Genomic DNA, 14052 nt, shown 5'->3' on the forward strand with positions numbered 1-14052 from the left:
ACATTTCCCTCCATTTCCCCCTCACACTTCCTTCCATTTTCCCCCTCAAGTTTCCCTCCATTTTCCCCTCAATTTTGCCTCCATTTCCCCCCCACATTTCCCTCCATTGCCCTTCAAATTTCTCTCCATTTTTGCCTCACGTTTTCCTCACTTTTCCCCTCACATTTCCCTCCATTTCCCCCTCATGTTTCCCTCACATTTTCCTCACTTTTCCCACCATTTCCCCCTCACTATTCCCAACCTTTCTCCCTCATCTTTCCTGCCTTTTCCCCCCTAACATTTCCCTCCATTTTCGCCTCACGTTTTCCTCACTTTTCCCCTCACATTTCCCTCCATTTTCCCTTCACGTTTTCCTCACTTTGCCCCTCACATTTCCCTCCATTTTCCCTTCACGTTTTCCTCACTTTTCCCCTCACATTTGCCTCCATTTTCCTCCTCATGTTTCCCACCCTTTTCCCCTCACTTTCCCCTCCATTTTCCCCTCACGTTCGCCTCTATTTCCCCCTCACATTTCCCTCCATTTCCCCCTCACATTTCCCTCCATTTTCCCCTCACATTTCCCTCCATTTTCCCCTCACATTTCCCTCCATTTCCCCCTCATGTATCCCTCACTTTTTCCCTCACATTTTCCTCACTTTTCCCACCATTTCCCCCTCACTATTCCCAACCTTTCTCCCTCATCTTTCCTGCCTTTTCCCCCCTAACATTTCCCTCCATTTTCCCCTCACGTTTCCCTCCATTTCCCCCTCACGTTTCCCTCCATTTTCCCCTCACGTTTCCCTCCATTTTCCCCTCACGTTTCCCTCCATTTTCCCCTCACGTTTCCCTCCATTTTCCCCTCACGTTTCCCTCCATTTTCCCCTCACGTTTCCCTCCATTTCCCCCTCACGTTTTCCTCCATTTTCCCCTCACGTTTCCCTCCATTTTCCCCTCACGTTTGCCTCCATTTTTCCCTCACATTTCCCTCCATTTTCCTCCTCGTTTCCCACCCTTTTTCCATCATGTTTGCCTCCATTTCCCCCTCACGTTTCCATTTCCCCCTCACATTTTCCTCACATTTCCCTCCATTTTCCCCTCACATTTCCCACCATTTCCCCCTCACTATTCCCAACCTTTCTCCCTCATCTTTCCTGCCTTTTCCCCCCTAACATTTCCCTCCATTTTCCCCTCACGTTTCCCTCCATTTTCCCCTCACGTTTTCCTCCATTTTCCCCTCACGTTTCCCTCCATTTTCCCCTCACGTTTCCCTCCATTTTCCCCTCACGTTTCCCTCCATTTTCCCCTCACGTTTCCCTCCATTTCCCCCTCACGTTTTCCTCCATTTTCCCCTCACGTTTCCCTCCATTTTCCCCTCACGTTTCCCTCCATTTTCCCCTCACGTTTGCCTCCATTTTTCCCTCACATTTCCCTCCATTTTCCCCTCACAATTCCCTCCATTTTCCCCTCACGTTTGCCTCCATTTTTCCCTCACATTTCCCTCCATTTTCCCCTCACAATTCCCTCCATTTTCCCCTCACGTTTCCCTCCATTTTTCCCTCACATTTCCCTCCATTTTCCCCTCACAATTCCCTCCATTTTCCCCTCACGTTTCCCTCCATTTTCCCCTCACGTTTGCCTCCATTTTTCCCTCATATTTCCCTCCATTTTCCCCTCACAATTCCCTCCATTTTCCTCCTCGTTTCCCACCCTTTTTCCATCATGTTTGCCTCCATTTCCCCCTCACGTTTCCATTTCCCCCTCACATTTTCCTCACTTTCCCCCGATTTCCCTCTCACATTTCCCACCCTTTTCCCTTCAAAATTCCCATTTTCGCCTCACGTTTCTCACCTTTTTTTCCCTCACTTTTCCAGCCTTTCCCCCCTCATTTTCCTGCTTTTTCCCCCTCACTTTTCCCGCCGTTTTCCCCTCACATTTCCTGCCTTTTCCCTTCTCATTTCCTACCATTTTCCCCTCAGAATTCCCATTTTCCGCCTTTTTTCCTCACTTTTCCTTGTGTGGGAGGGGCTTGGGGGGATTTGGGGGTCTTGATGTGACATCCAGGCCCCTCCAGGTGACCCTCAGGTGTTACAAGGAGCCCCTCAGTTGCGCTTCAGGTGTGCTCTGGTGTGCCAGGTGACATTCAGGTGTCCCCTAGATGGTCCAGGTGACCCCCAGGTGTTACAAGGAGCCCCCCAGGTGCACTCCAGGTGTGCTAAGGTGCTCCAGGTGACATCCAGGTGCCCCCCAGGTATTACGAGGAGCCCCTCAGGTGTTACAGGTGAAGTCAAGAAACCACTCAGGTGTTAAAAGGAGCCACTCAGGTGTTACAGGTGAGGTCAAGGAGCCCCTCAGGTGCGCCCCAGGTGCTCCAGGTACCCCCCAGGTGCTCCAGGTGAGCCCCAGGTGGTCCAGGTGAGCCGCAGGTGACCCCCCAGGTGTCTCAAGGAGCCTCCCAGGTGTCACAGGTGAGGCCAAGAAGCCTCCCAGGTGTTACAGGGCAGGTCAAGGAGCCCCCCAGGTGCGCCCAGGTGTCTCAGTCGCCGCCGTTGGCGCGGATGGTGCGGCGGATCCAGGAGGTGAAGGCGCACACCCGGCTGTACACACCTGGCTTGCCCTGCTGGCCGCACACCTGCAGCCCCCAGGAGACCACGCCCTGCAGGTACCCCTCGCACACCAGCGGGCCCCCGGAGTCACCCTGTACAGGTGAGAGACAGGTGAGTCCGCAGGTGTTTCCCACTCCCATTCTCCCCATACAGGTGAGTCCAGCCCCCATGGATGTCAGTCCTACCTCTCCCTCCTTCCCCATACAGGTGAGTCCCCACAGGTGTTCCCCAGGTGTGTCCCACTCCCATTCCCTTCTATACTGGTTAGTTCTCCCCAGGTGTTCCCCAGGTGTGTCCTACTCCCATTCCCTCCAACCAGGTGAGTCCTTCCAGGTGTGTCCCAAGTGTGTTCCCCACCCATTCCCCCCATACAGGTGAGTCCAAGCTTTCCCTCCCCACACAGGTGAGTTCCCCCAGCTGTCCCCAACACAGGTGAGTCCCCCAGGTGCTCCCCAGGTATTTCCCACTCCTATTCCCCCCATACAGGTGAGTCCCCTCAGGTGTTCCCCAGGTGTGTCCCACTCCCATTCCCCCCATACAGGTGAGTCCCCCCAGGTGTTCCCACCCTTTTTCCCCCCCACAGGTGAGCCCCACACACACCTGACCCCTCCCCCACCCTCTCAGGTGTGCCTCCCCCACACCTGGCCGCACCTGGCAGGAGTCGGTGCTGTCACCGGCGCGGCCGCCGGCGCAAAGCATGTTGGGAGTGATGGCACCTGGGTACAGGTGAGCGCAGTCGGCGTTGGACCAGGTGAACACCTCCCCACACTGCAGCACGTCCGGAAACGCACCTGGCGCAGGTGAGAGCGGTCGGGGACAGGTGAGGGACAGGTGAGGGACAGGTGGGGATGGGACAAGTGAGGGACAGGTGAGGACAGGTGAGAGACAAGTGAGGGACAGGTGGGGATGGGACAGGTGAGGGACAGGTGGGGACAGGTGAGAGACAGGTGAGGGACAGGTGGGGATGGGACAGGTGAGGGACAGGTGGGGACAGGTGTGAGACAGGTGAGGACAGGTACAGATGGATGGGACAGGTATGAGACAGGTGAGGGACAGGTGGGGATGGGACAGGTGAGGGACAGGTGGGGACAGGTGTGAGACAGGTGAGGGACAGGTGGGGATGGGACAGGTGAGGGACAGGTGGGGACAGGTGTGAGACAGGTGAGGGACAGGTGGGGATGGGACAGGTGAGGGACAGGTGGGGACAGGTGTGAGACAGGTGAGGGACAGGTACAGATGGATGGGACAGGTATGAGACAGGTGAGGGACAGGTGGGGATGGGACAGGTGAGGACAAGTGGGGATTGGACAGGTGTGAGACAGGTGAGGACAGGTGGGGATGGATGGGACAGGTGAGGGACAGGTGAGTACCCCAAGTGTGTCCCCCCATGTACATACCCACCCCCTCACCTTTCCCTCCCCACCCCCTCACCTGCCCCCCAGGTGTGTCCCCACCCCCTCCCCTTTGCCCCCCACCCTCTCACCTGTCCCCTAGGTGTGTCCCCACCCCCTCACCTGTCCCCCAGGTGTGTCCCCACCTCCTCACCTGCCCCCCAGGTGTGTCCCCACCCCCTCCCCTTTGCCCCCCACCCCCTCACCTGCCCCCCAGGTGTGTCCCCACCCCCTCCCCTGCCCCCCAGGTGTCTCACCTTGCGGGCTGCGGGTGCTGCCCCATCCGGACACCACACACCTGTCCCCTACCTGGGGACACCTGCGGGGCAGCGGCACGGGGCGCACGCGCGGGCTCAGGTGGGCGGGGCTGCTCAGGCGCAGCAGCATGACGTCACTGTCATGGCGGCCGGGCAGGTAACGCGGGTGCACGAAGGCGCGCGCCCAGGTGAGGCATTGCTCCGCCCCATCGCGCTCCTTCAGGCTGTGCTCGCCCAGCAGGACCCGCAGGGGGCTGGACAGGTAAAGGTGAGCACAGGTGAGCGCAGGTGAGCTCACCTGGGGCAGGTAAAGACGTGTTTGTAATGGGACAGGTGAGGGGCAGGTGAGGGACAGGTGAGGTCCCTTCAGGCTGTGCTCGCCCAGCAGGACCCGCAGGGGGCTGGACAGGTAAAGGTGAGCACAGGTGAGCGCAGGTGAGCTCACCTGGGGCAGGTAAAGACGTATTTGCAATGGGACAGGTGAGGGACAGGTGAGGGACAGGTGAGGTCCCTTCAGGCTGTGCTCGCCCAGCAGGACCCGCAGGGGGCTGGACAGGTAAAGGTGAGCACAGGTGAGCGCAGGTGAGCTCACCTGGGGCAGGTAAAGACGTGTTTGTAATGGGACAGGTGAGGCACAGGTGAGGAACAGGTGACAGGTGAGGGACAGGTGACAGGGACAGGTGACAGGTGAGGGACAGGTGAGGGACAGGTGAGGCACAGGTGAGGTCCCTTCGGGCTGTGCTTGCCCAGCAGGACCCGCAGGGGGCTGGACAGGTAAAGGTGAGCACAGGTGAGTGCAGGTGAGCTCACCTGGGGCAGGTAAACACACCTGGGACAGGTAAAAGTGGCAGGCTGGGGGGGGACAGGTGAGCCTCAGCCCCGCCCTTTCAGGCTGTGCTGGCCCAGGGGGCTGGGGATGGACAGGTGAGCACAGGTGAGCTCACCTGGGACAGGTAAATGGGGGTTTGTAATGGGACAGGTAAGGCTTGGTGTGCCCAGGTGTGCTTTTATCCCCCTCAGCTGTACCCAGCTGTGCCCAGGTGTGCCCAGGTGTATCCCAGGTGTGCCCAGGTGTGGCTTTATCCCCCTCAGGTGTATCCCAGCTGTGCCCAGGTGTGCCCAGCTGTGTCCCCAGGTGTGCCCAGGTGTGTGCCCAGGTGTATCTGAGATGTATCCAGGTGTATCCCGGTGTGCCCAGGTATACCCAGGTGTGCCCAGCTGTGTCCCCAGGTGTGCCCAGGTGTATCTGAGCTGTATCCAGGTGTGCCCAGGTGTAGTTTTATCCCCCTCAGGTGTATCCCAGCTGTACCCAGGTGTATCCCAGGTGTTCCCAGGCATGCCCAGGTGTGTTTCTATCCCCCCCAGGTGTGCCCAGGTCTATTCCAGCTGTACCCAGGTGTGCCCAGGTATATCCCAGGTGTACCCAGGTGTGCCCAGGTGTGGTGTTATCCCCTTCAGGTGTATCCCAGCTGTGCCCAGCTGTGTGCCCAGGTGTGCCCAGGTGTGTCTCACCTGTCGGTGTGGCAGTGCGCGGCGGTCAGCACCCAGCTGCGGCCGATCAGGACCCCCCCGCAGTGGATGGCGCCCCCCAGGTGTGCCCAGGTGTATCTGAGATGTGCCCAGGTGTGCCCAGGTGTATCTGAGATGTACCCAGGTGTGCCCAGGTGTGGACAGGTGTATCTGAGATGTATCCAGGTGTGCCCAGATGTATCTCAGGTGTGCCCAGGTGTATCTGAGATGTGCCCAGGTGTGCCCAGGTGTGTCCAGGTGTGCCCAGGTGTATCTCAGGTGTGCCCAGGTGTGGTTTTATCCCCCTCAGGTGTATCCCAGGTGTGCCCAGGTGTGCCCAGCTGTGTGCCCAGGTGTGCCCAGGTGTGTCTCACCTGTCGGTGTGGCAGTGCGCGGCGGTCAGCACCCAGCTGCGGCCGATCAGGACCCCCCCGCAGTGGATGGCGCCCCCCAGGTGTGCCCAGGTGTATCTGAGATGTACCCAGGTGTGCCCAGGTGTGTACCCAGGTGTGCCCAGGTGTGCCCAGGTGTGCCCAGGTGTGTGCCCAGGTGTGCCCAGGTGTGTCTCACCTGTCGGTGTGGCAGTGCATGGGGGTCAGCACCCAGCTGTGGCCGATCAGGACCCCCCCGCAGTGGATGGCGCCCCCCAGGTGTGCCCAGGTGTATCTGAGATGTGCCCAGGTGTGCCCAGGTGTATCTGAGATGTACCCAGGTGTGCCCAGGTGTGCCCAGGTGTATCTGAGATGTATCCAGGTGTGCCCAGATGTATCTCAGGTGTGCCCAGGTGTATCTGAGATGTGCCCAGGTGTGCCCAGGTGTGCCCAGGTGTATCTCAGGTGTGCCCAGGTGTGGTTTTATCCCCCTCAGGTGTATCCCAGGTGTGCCCAGGTGTGCCCAGGTGTGTGCCCAGGTGTGCCCAGGTGTGTCTCACCTGTCGGTGTGGCAGTGCGCGGCGGTCAGCACCCAGCTGCGGCCGATCAGGACCCCCCCGCAGTGGATGGCGCCCCCCGGCTGCAGCAGCAGCACCTGGTACGGGTGGCGCTGCCGCTCGCACCTGGAGCCGCCCACGATGCGGTTCTCGTCCGCCCCCGCGGCCGCTGCCGACCAGTAGGGACCAGTTAGAACCAGTTAGAACCAGTATGGGCCAGTATGGGCCAGTTAGAACCAGTCAGAACCACTAGAAACCAGTTAGAACCACTAGAAACCAGTTAAAACCAGTATAAACCAGTTTGGACTGGTGGTATCCCAGTACCCACAAAGGTCTCCCCAGTTCTCGTCCGCCCCCGCGGCCGCTGCCGACCAGTATGAACCAGTTAGAACCAGTTAGAATCAGTATGGACCAGTTAGAACCAGTACAGGCCAGTTAGAACCAGTATGGGCCAGTAGGAGCCAGTTAGAACCAGTTAGAACCAGTATGGGCCAGTTAGAACCAGTATGGGCCAGTTAGAACCAGTCAGAACCAGTATGGACCAGTTAGAACCAGTATGGACCAGTTAGGACCAGTTAGAACCAGTATGGGCCAGGTAGAACCAGTATGGGCCAGTATGGGCCAGTTAGAACCAGTGTGGGCCAGTTAGAACCAGTATGGGCCAGTTAGAACCAGTATGGACCAGTTAGAACCAGTATGAACCAGTTAGAACCAGTATGAACCAGTTAGAACCAGTTAGAACCAGTATGGACCAGTTAGAACCAGTATGGGCCAGTTAGAACCAGTGTGGGCCAGGTAGAACCAGTATGGGCCAGGTAGAACCAGTCAGAACCAGTATGGACCAGTTAGAACCAGTATGGGCCAGTTAGAACCAGTATGGGCCAGTTAGAACCAGTTAGAACCAGTATGGGCCAGTTAGAACCAGTATGAACCAGTATGGACCAGTTAGAACCAGTATGGACCAGTTAGAACCAGTATGGGCCAGTTAGAACCAGTTAGAACCAGTATGGGCCAGTTAGAACCAGTATGGGCCAGTATGGGCCAGGTAGAACCAGTTAGAACCAGTATGGGCCAGGTAGAACCAGTATAAACCAGTTTGCACTGGTGGTATCCCAGTACCCACAAAGGTCTCCCCAGTTCTCGTCCGCCCCCACCGACCAGTAGGAACCAGTTAAACCAGTTAGAACCAGTATGGGCCAGTTAGAACCAGTAGAAACCAGTTAGAACCAGTAGAAACCAGTTAGAACCAGTTTGGACTGGTGGTCTCCCAGTCCATCCCAGTTCAATCCCAGTCCATCCCAGTCCCTCCCAGTCCCTCCCAGTCCATCCCAGTCCATCCCAGTTCAATCCCAGTTCATCCCAGTCCATCCCAGTTCATCCCAGCCCATCCCAGTTCCCTCCCAGTGCTCCCAGTGACCTCTCGCTTCCCACCCACTCCTTCCCAGTCCTTCCCAGTCCCTCCCAGTTCCTCCCAGTTCCCTCCCAGTGCCCCCAGTTCACCCTCCCAGTACAAACCAGTTCACCCTGTCGATTGCCTCCCACTCATCCCAGTCCCTCCCAGTCCCTCCCAGTTCATCCCAGTCCCTCCCAGTTCATCCCAGTCCCTCCCAGTGTCCCCAGTTCACCCCTGGCTCCATCCCAGTATGGCCCAGTGTCCTCCCAGTTCACTCCCAGTTCATCCCAGTAACCCCAGTGCTCCCAGTTCATTCCCAGTTCACTCCCAGTGCTCCCAGTTCATCCCAGTTCACTCCCAGTCCATTCCCAGTTCACTCCCAGTGCTCCCAGTTCATCCCAGTTCACTCCCAGTCCATTCCCAGTGCTCCCAGTTCACCCCAGTTCAGTTCCACTTCCCTCCCAGCTCGTCCCAGTTCACTCCCAGTGCTCCCAGTTCATCCCAGTCCATTCCCAGTGCTCCCAGTTCATCCCAGTTCACCCCAGTTCACTCCCAGTGCTCCCAGTTCACCCCAGTTCATCCCAGTCCATTCCCAGTGCTCCCAGTCCATTCCCAGTGCTCCCAGTCCATCCCAGTTCAGTTCCACTTCCGTCCCAGCTCATCCCAGTTCACTCCCAGTGCTCCCAGTTCACCCCTGGCTCCATCCCAGTGTGGCCCAGTGTCCTCCCAGTGCCCCCAGCCCAAACCAGTCCAAACCAGTACAAACCAGTACAAACCAGTGGCCAGCAGCGGCAGCCCCCTCCCAGTGCCCCCCAGTACAAACCAGTATAAACCAATGCCCCCAGTTTGCTCCCAGTTCCTTCCCAGTACCCCCCAGCCCAAACCAGTCCAAACCAGTATAAACCAGTCCAAACCAGTGGGCAGTGGCAGCCCCCTCCCAGTGGCCCCCAGTCCCTCCCAGTACAAACCAGTAGCTCCCAGTGCCCCCCCCAGTTTGCTCCCTGTTCCTTCCCAGTGCCCCCCAGCCCAAACCAGTCCAAACCAGTATAAACCAGTACAAACCAGTGGCCAGCAGCCCCCTCCCAGTGCCCCCCAGCTCAAACCTGTCCAAACCAGTATAAACCAGTACAAACCCGTGGCCAGCAGCAGCCCCCTCCCAGTGCCCCCCAGCCCGAACCAGTCCAAACCAGTATAAACCAGTACAAACCAGTGGCCAGCAGCCGCCTCCCAGTGCCCCCCAGCTCAAACCAGTACAAACCAGTCCAAACCAGTATAAACCAGTACAAACCAGTGCCAGCAGCCCCCTCCCAGTGCCCCCCAGCCCAAACCAGTCCAAACCAGTATAAACCAGTACAAACCCGTGGCCAGCAGCAGCCCCCTCCCAGTGCCCCCCAGCCCAAACCAGTGCTCCCAGTATAAACCAGTACAAACCAGTGGCCAGCAGCAGCAGCGGCAGCAGCCCCCTCCCAGTGCCCCCCAGCCCAAACCAGTCCAAACCAGTATAAACCAGTACAAACCAGTGGCCAGCAGCAGCAGTGCCAGCAGCCCCCTCCCAGTGCCCCCCAGCCCAAACCAGTCCAAACCAGTATAAACCAGTACAAACCAGTGGCCAGCAGCAGCCCCCTCCCAGTGCCCCCCAGCCCAAACCAGTCCAAACCAGTATAAACCAGTACAAACCAGTGGCCAGCAGCAGCAGCGGCAGCAGCCGCTCCATCGGGAGGAGGAGGAGGGCGAGGAAGGAGCCGCGGCCTTTAAATCCCAGTTCAGACCAGTTCAAACCAGTTCGGCCCAGTGCCCAGCCCAGTCCCTCCCAGTTAATTCCAGTTCCTCCCAGTTCAGCCCAGTCCATCCCAGTGCACTCCCAGTTCCCCTCCCAGTGCCTCCCAGTTCCTCCCAGTTCCCCTAAGTGCCCATCCCAGTTCCTCCCAGTTCAGCCCCGTCCATCCCAGTGCACTCCCAGTTCCCCTCCCAGTCCCTCCCAGTCCCTCCCAGTTCATCCCAGTCCCTCCCAGTCCCTCCCAGTCCCTCCCAGTTCATCCCAGTCCCTCCCAGTTCATCCCAGTTCATCCCAGTCCCTCCCAGTTCCTCCCAGTTCCTCCCAGTTCAGCCCAGTGCCTCCCCAGGGCCCCTAAGTGCCCATCCCAGTTCATCCCAGTTCATCCCAGTGCACTCCCAGTTCCCCTTCCAGGGCCTCCCAGTCCCTCCCAGTTCATCCCAGTTCCTCCCACCACCCCAAAGTGCCCTTTCCAGTTTAGCCCAGTTCAGCCCAGTGCCCTTCCCAGTTCCTCCCAGTTCCGCCCAGTTCAGCCCAGTTCATCCCAGTGCCTCCAAGCTCCCTTCCCAGTACAGCCCAGTGCTCCCAGTCCATCCCAGTTCATCCCAGTGCCTCCCAGTGCCTCCCAGTTCATCCCAGTGCCTCCCAGTCCATCCCAGTTCATCCCAGTGCCTCCCAGTTCATCCCAGTGCCTCCCAGTTCATCCCAGTACCCTCCCAGTGCCTCCCAGTCCATCCCAGTCCCTCCCAGTGCCTCCCAGTTCATCCCAGTTCATCCCAGTGCCTCCCAGTTCATCCCAGTACCCTCCCAGTGCCTCCCAGTGCCTCCCAGTTCATCCCAGTGCCTCCCAGTTCATCCCAGTACCCTCCCAGTGCCTCCCAGTTCATCCCAGTGCCTCCCAGTCCATCCCAGTACCCTCCCAGTGCCTCCCAGTTCATCCCAGTGCCTCCCAGTTCATCCCAGTACCCTCCCAGTGCCTCCCAGTCCATCCCAGTTCATCCCAGTGCCTCCCAGTTCATCCCAGTTCATCCCAGTGCCTCCCAGTTCATCCCAGTGTGGTCCCACTTCACCCCAGTGTGATCCCAGTGCCTCCCAGTCCATCCCAGTGCCCTCCCAGTTCAAACCAGTGCCCTGAACGTAGGGTGACCTGCCGTGACCGAGAGGGGGCGCTAAGCAGCTGCTTCCGGGACTACAACTCCCATCGTGCCCTGCGCTCCATAGACCCCTTTTGTTTCCGGGACTACAACTCCCATCGTGCCCTGCGCCCAATAGAGCCCAGTTATTATCTGGACTACAACTCCCGTCATGCCCCGCGGCGGCTTTCCCGCTCTCCTTAAAGTGACCCCAGTTCCATCCCAGTCCCCCCCAGTCCATCCCAGATCATCCCAGTCCCTCCCAGTCCCTCCCAGTCCCTCCCAGTCCCTCCCAGTCCCTCCCAGTCCATCCCAGTCCCCCCCAGTCCCCCCCAGTTCCCTCCCAGTTCCCTCCCAGTCCCTCGCAGTCCATCCCAGTCCCCCCCAGTCCCCCCCAGTCTGTCCCAGTTCCCTCCCAGTTCCCTCCCAGTTCCATCCCAGTCCCTCCCAGTCCCTCCCAGTCCCTCCCAGTCCCCCCCAGTCCCCCCCAGTCCATCCCAGTCCATCCCAGTTTGATCCCAGTCCCTCCCAGTCCCCCCCAGTCCCCCCCAGTCCATCCCAGTCCATCCCAGTTTGATCCCAGTCCCTCCCAGTCCATCCCAGTTCACATCTCACGGGGTTTTTTCCATTTTTCTTTATTTCCCCCCAAATCCCCGGTCACTGGTGGTCACTGGTGGTCACTGGTCACTCTGGTCACTGATGGTCAGTGGTGGCCACTGGTCACTGATGGTCACTGGTCACTCTGGTCACTGATGGTCACTGACGGCCACTGGTGGTCACTGGTCACTCTGGTCACTGATGGTCACTGGTGGTCACTGGTGGTCACTGGTGGCCACTGGTCACTCTGGTTACTGATGGTCACTGGTGGCCACTGGTCACTGATGGTCACTGGTCACTCTGGTCACTGATGGTCACTGACAGCCACTGGTGGCCACTGGTCACAGATGGTCACTGGTGGTCACTGGTCACTCTGGTCACTGATGGTCAGTGGTGGCCACTGGTCACTGATGGTCACTGGTCACTCTGGTCACTGATGGTCACTGGTGGTCACTGGTGATCGCTGGTCACTGATGGTCACTGGTCACTGCTGGGCACTCGTGGTCAATGGCAGTCACTGGTCACTGCAGGTCACTGATGGTCAATGGTCACTGATGGTCACTGGTGGTCACTGGTCACTGGTGGTCGCTGGTGGTCACTGGTCACTCCTGGTCACTCCTGGTCACTGGTGGTCACTCCTGATCACTCCTGGTCACTCCTGGTCACTGTTGGTCACTCTGGGTCACTGTTGGTCACTGTTGGTCACTCTGGGTCACTGTTGGTCACTCCTGGTCGCTGTTGGTCACTCTGGGTCACTGTTGGTCACTCCTGGTCGCTGTTGGTCACTCCTGGTCACTCCTGGTCGCTGTTGGTCACTCTGGGTCACTGTTGGTCACTCTGGGTCGCTGTTGGTCACTCCTGGTCGCTGTTGGTCAGTGTTGGTCACTCGTGGTCACTCCTGGTCGCTGTTGGTCACTCGTGGTCACTCATGGTCACTCCTGGTCACTGTTGGTCACTCGTGGTCACTCATGGTCACTCCTGGTCACTGTTGGTCACTCCTGGTTGCTGTTGGTCTCTTGTGGTCACTCCGGTCACTGGTGGTCACTCTGGGTCACTGGTGGTCACTCCTGGTCGCTGTTGGTCACTCCTGGTCACTGTTGGTCACTGCTGGTCACTTGTGGTCACTGTTGGTCACTCGTGGTCACTCATGGTCACTCCTGGTCACTGTTGGTCACTCGTGGTCACTCATGGTCACTCCTGGTCACTGTTGGTCACTCCTGGTCACTGGTGGTCACTCTGGGTCACTGGTGGTCACTCCTGGTCACTCCGGTCACTGTTGGTCACTCTGGGTCACTGTTGGTCACTCCTGGTCACTGCTGGTCACTGCTGGTCACTTGTGGTCACTGGTGGTCACTCCGGTCACTGTTGGTCACTCCTGGTCACTGCTGGTCACTTGTGGTCACTGTTGGTCACTCGTGGTCACTGTTGGTCACTCCTGGTCACTGTTGGTCACTCCGGTCACTCCTGGTCACTGTTGGTCACTCCTGGTCACTGGTGGTCACTCCGGTCACTTGTGGTCACTCCGGTCACTGCGGTCACGGTGGTCAGCGCTCGGCGCCGATGACGCGCCGGATCCAGGCGCTGGCGCGGCAGACGTTGCTGTACACGCCGGGGTTGCCGCGCCGGCCGCAGACGGCCAGGCCCCAGGAGACCACGCCCTGCAGGTACCCCCCGCACACCAGCGGGCCCCCGGAGTCACCCTGGGACAGGTAACGGACAGGTGAGACACAGGTGAGACACCTGAGATACACCTGAGATACACCTGGGACACACCTGGGACACACCCAGCCCCAGGAGACCACGCCCTGCAGGTACCCCCCGCACACCAGCGGGCCCCTGGAGTCACCCTGCACAGGTGAGACACAGGTGAGACACCTGAGACACCTGAGATACACCTGAGATACACCTGGGACACACCTGGCACACACCTGCACTCACCGGGCACACACCTGGCACACCTGGCACACATCTGGCACACACCTGGGACACACCTGGCACACACCTGGCACTCACCTGGGACACACCTGGGACACACCTGGCACACACCTGCACTCACCGGGCACACACCTGCACACACCTGGCACACACCTGGCACACCTGGCACACACCTGGCACTCACCTGGCACTCACCTGGCACACACCTGCACACATCTGGCACACACCTGGCACACACCTGGCACACACCTGCACACACCTGGGACACACCTGCACACACCTGCACTCACCTGGCACACACCTGCACACACCTGGCACGCCTGGCACACACCTGCACACACCTGGCACACACCTGCACACACCTGCACACACCTGGCACACACCTGCACACACCTGGGACACACCTGGCACACACCTGCACACACCTGGCACACACCTGGCACGCCTGGCACACACCTGCACACACCTGGCACACACCTGCACACACCTGCACACACCTGGCACACACCTGGCACACACCTGCACACACCTGCACACACCTGCACTCACCTGG

The 14052-nt window shown here is 59.1% G+C and overlaps 2 protein-coding genes across 3 annotated transcripts in view; both read right to left on the reverse strand.

Annotated features, from left to right (window-relative positions):
- Positions 1–2362: 2362 nt before the first annotated feature.
- On the reverse strand, positions 2363–9842 carry LOC119696748 (trypsin-like). The gene is made up of 5 exons (XM_038126579.1): positions 9738–9842; positions 6671–6836; positions 4231–4484; positions 3234–3373; positions 2363–2674 (listed from the first exon to the last, which is right to left on the reverse strand). Exons 1-5 carry the CDS (start codon positions 9772–9774, stop codon positions 2513–2515), a joined length of 759 nt encoding a protein of 252 aa, XP_037982507.1. The 5' UTR covers positions 9775–9842; the 3' UTR covers positions 2363–2512.
- A 3184-nt stretch (positions 9843–13026) lies between these two features.
- The window catches only part of LOC119696745 (kallikrein-14-like), a 22336-nt gene continuing 21310 nt past the window's right edge, over positions 13027–14052 (reverse strand). For both annotated transcript variants that reach the window (XM_038126572.1, XM_038126573.1), the window contains exon 6: positions 13027–13264. In XM_038126572.1, coding sequence (XP_037982500.1) covers positions 13109–13264 — 156 coding nt within the window. In that variant the 3' untranslated portion in view covers positions 13027–13108. The remainder of the gene's footprint in view (positions 13265–14052) is intronic.

This window comes from Motacilla alba, unplaced genomic scaffold, assembly GCF_015832195.1.
Source record: "Motacilla alba alba isolate MOTALB_02 unplaced genomic scaffold, Motacilla_alba_V1.0_pri HiC_scaffold_35, whole genome shotgun sequence".
NCBI classification, from domain to species: Eukaryota; Metazoa; Chordata; class Aves; order Passeriformes; family Motacillidae; genus Motacilla; species Motacilla alba.

Excerpts from the sequence above, each read along its gene's own strand:
- LOC119696748 (XM_038126579.1), bottom strand. The coding sequence starts at position 9,774 with ATGGAGCGGCTGCTGCCGCTGCTGCTGCTGGCCACTG. Across the intron at positions 4,485-6,670 it reads GCGCACTGCCACACCGACAG|CCCCCTGCGGGTCCTGCTGG; the intron begins GTGAGACACACC and ends TTACCTGTCCAG. Across the intron at positions 3,374-4,230 it reads CAGCACCCGCAGCCCGCAAG|GTGCGTTTCCGGACGTGCTG; the intron begins GTGAGACACCTG and ends CACCTGCGCCAG.